The 2,497-nt window shown below is 34.8% G+C and overlaps 1 protein-coding gene across 3 annotated transcripts in view; it reads right to left on the bottom strand.

Moving 5' to 3' along the window:
- Window positions 1-342: 342 nt before the first annotated feature.
- The window catches only part of LOC117107644 (sulfotransferase 1C4-like), a 22,440-nt gene continuing 20,285 nt past the window's right edge, over window positions 343-2,497 (bottom strand). Inside the window, exons 2-4 of one of the 3 annotated variants that reach the window (XM_033249353.1) lie at window positions 1,886-2,036; window positions 871-1,091; window positions 343-574 (exon numbers count right to left, since the gene is read on the bottom strand). In XM_033249353.1, the coding sequence (XP_033105244.1) occupies window positions 443-574; window positions 871-1,091; window positions 1,886-2,015 (483 nt within the window). In that variant the 5' untranslated portion in view covers window positions 2,016-2,036 and the 3' untranslated portion in view covers window positions 343-442. Of the gene's footprint in view, window positions 575-850; window positions 1,092-1,885; window positions 2,037-2,497 lie in introns of all 3 variants that reach the window. The other 2 variants (XM_033249352.1, XM_033249354.1) reach the window with 2 other exon arrangements.

Raw genomic sequence — 2,497 nt, 5'->3', positions numbered from 1 at the left:
ATATATATACGTTGACATAATAGACATAAGATAATTTTTTATTTCGAATATTTCGAGCACGCCTGTGCTCTTCCTCAGCGATAACACGTATGATTAAAAAAGCTTTAAAATCTAGCAATAGGGGATAAAAAATATAGCAGTGACTAAGATAAGTTGTAAATGATATGTATAATTAGACCGGATTATAAAGGTCTATCCGTGGACCGGATTATAAAGGTTTATCCATGTGGACACATAACTATCAAAAAATGCTTTTTTGATAGTTATGTGTCCTGTCTCTTATACACATCTAGATGTGTATAAGAGACAGCAGTAATACAGTACTTAATACAACACATGACCCATAATGCACCTCTACCAGATTTACCCTTTCAGCCATCTTTAACTGCCTGACGACAACATAGTGTCATTTTATACCTCCATGGTGTCATAGACACAAAAACTAACCATGACCCGCTACAAATGCATCGTAAAACTCGTTCCAGTCCTCGAATTGCTGCAGATCATCTACCGCTCTATGGAAGTGGAACAGCGACACAGCATTGTCCTTCGGGTTCCGTCCAACGTACACAATCTGTTTATAACATATATAAAGCATTCATAAGTGTAGACCATAAAACAATTATGTATATCAAGTCACTAAAATGTAGGTCTGCGTTCAGAGGGAGAAATATGGCACAATGCATTAGATCACATATTATATCAATGCTAATGAAGTCATCATAGATAGACATAGGTCTATATCCCATCCCAAAAACAAAAATATTGTTACTCCCCATAATCTCCCCGGCCCCTTAACACCTTGAACGTCCCCGACGTTATTCGAATTAATACAGTATTTAACCTTCACCTATCAACATCAGTACATAACTTTGAACGTTTTGTAAGTAATTCCTCTGGCATCTGATGTGATTGAAAATGGGTTTTCATAAGTCTTGGTGACGCAAGCTCTGCTGCAATTTTGTACGGTGGAATAGAATTCTTTTCAAAATCTACGAATAGAAATCGTTGACTTATCGGTTTTACATCAGCCAACTCTGCATTGCAGTCATTCAATAATAGTGAAATCACTTCTTGTGTCCATGTCGTTCCTGAAAAAAGGAATTAACAAGTGGTAAGTAAAGTTTCAGAGGCCCTATATTGTTATATGTTATAATTATTATATTACCCATTTATTAATATAATTATGACTATAATACTAATAGGCATACATAATTACTTTATGTAGGCCTATGCCTATTGTAGTCCAGCAGTTTAGGTTAAATTTAGCTCAATCGATGCGATAAAAGCTTGAAACTTGGCACACATGAACTAGCCAATATTTTAAAGTAGGAACGCACGTCAACGGCGCCCTCTATCGGCCACAAATGGTAAATTTCTATTTTTAGACATTTTTAATTTAAAATACTTTAAATCCATCTTAGTTCTTCATTTATATAGTTTGAAGTAGTCACAGTAATATAAGTATTAATGACGAATAAATTAGGTGTATAAACATCAACAATTCTGCAAAAATTTAATTAACAGCGCCCTCTAGTGGTCACAAACTAAAATTTTTATTTCAGCCACATTTATGTAGAAAAAAATTGTATTACAAATCCCTTACTTATATAGATAATGGAAGTGATATGTTTAAACGTATTAATGACAATTAGTTTTAGTGTTTTAAAGTAAAAATCAAATATTAGCGTTCTTAAGTGACATTTGAAGAAATCGTATTGGCTGTTTTAATATGCAAAACTATAGGTCATATCGAAGATAAAAAAAAACAATAATGCTGTAAGAAATGCGTACGAAACTCTTAATTATTCCTCCATGATAGGTCTAATAATCAGTTACCGATATTATCAATCAAAGATCTTGCCCAAAACATTTGGGTTCGTACCAGCTTTCGGTAATGTGACGATCCATAAATCATCTTCTCTGATTACCATCTTTCGAGTTCCTTCTAAAAGATCATCTGTTGTTGACCAGGTATGATAGACTCCCTCGACTAAACGGCCCGCTGACTCCATGTTGAATACTCTGAGGTCTTACTGTATATTAATAAATATAAAAACATAATACATGTTAAATACAATCCTCTTTTACATTTATTATTTAAATGTTGTGAATGCAAATAGTGGAATACAAGCTATGTGGCTCGGTTCCAGTAGATACAGAGAATATTTTGTCATTCTTTACGCGTCCTACTAAATTCTTACGAGACAGCACTAGTCCGCGAATTTGTGAACAAGATCGGAGATCTAAAGATGCAATCTCACACCTGGGCTGTATATATATATATATTGCCTTGGTTTGGCTCTGTAATCTTTAGTGGTCGTGGGACTGGCTGGTCAAACGTTTCGTTTGGGTCTATACCCCAGCTGCACTGATGAGGCCTGGAAGGCCGAAACGGATCCGTCTGCAGATATTGGGATTCTTTCCAGTGGATACTTGGTTTATTTTGTCATTCTGATAGGATTTTCTCTACTGTTCCGTTTTAATTTTAAATAGT

Source organism: Anneissia japonica, unplaced genomic scaffold, assembly GCF_011630105.1.
Source record: "Anneissia japonica isolate Jap-2015-1 unplaced genomic scaffold, ASM1163010v1 scaffold5330_len1712360_cov203, whole genome shotgun sequence".
NCBI lineage: Eukaryota > Metazoa > Echinodermata > Crinoidea > Comatulida > Comatulidae > Anneissia > Anneissia japonica.
The sequence above is the reverse complement of the archived record's forward strand: the minus strand, read 5'-3'. Positions and strand labels throughout refer to the sequence as shown.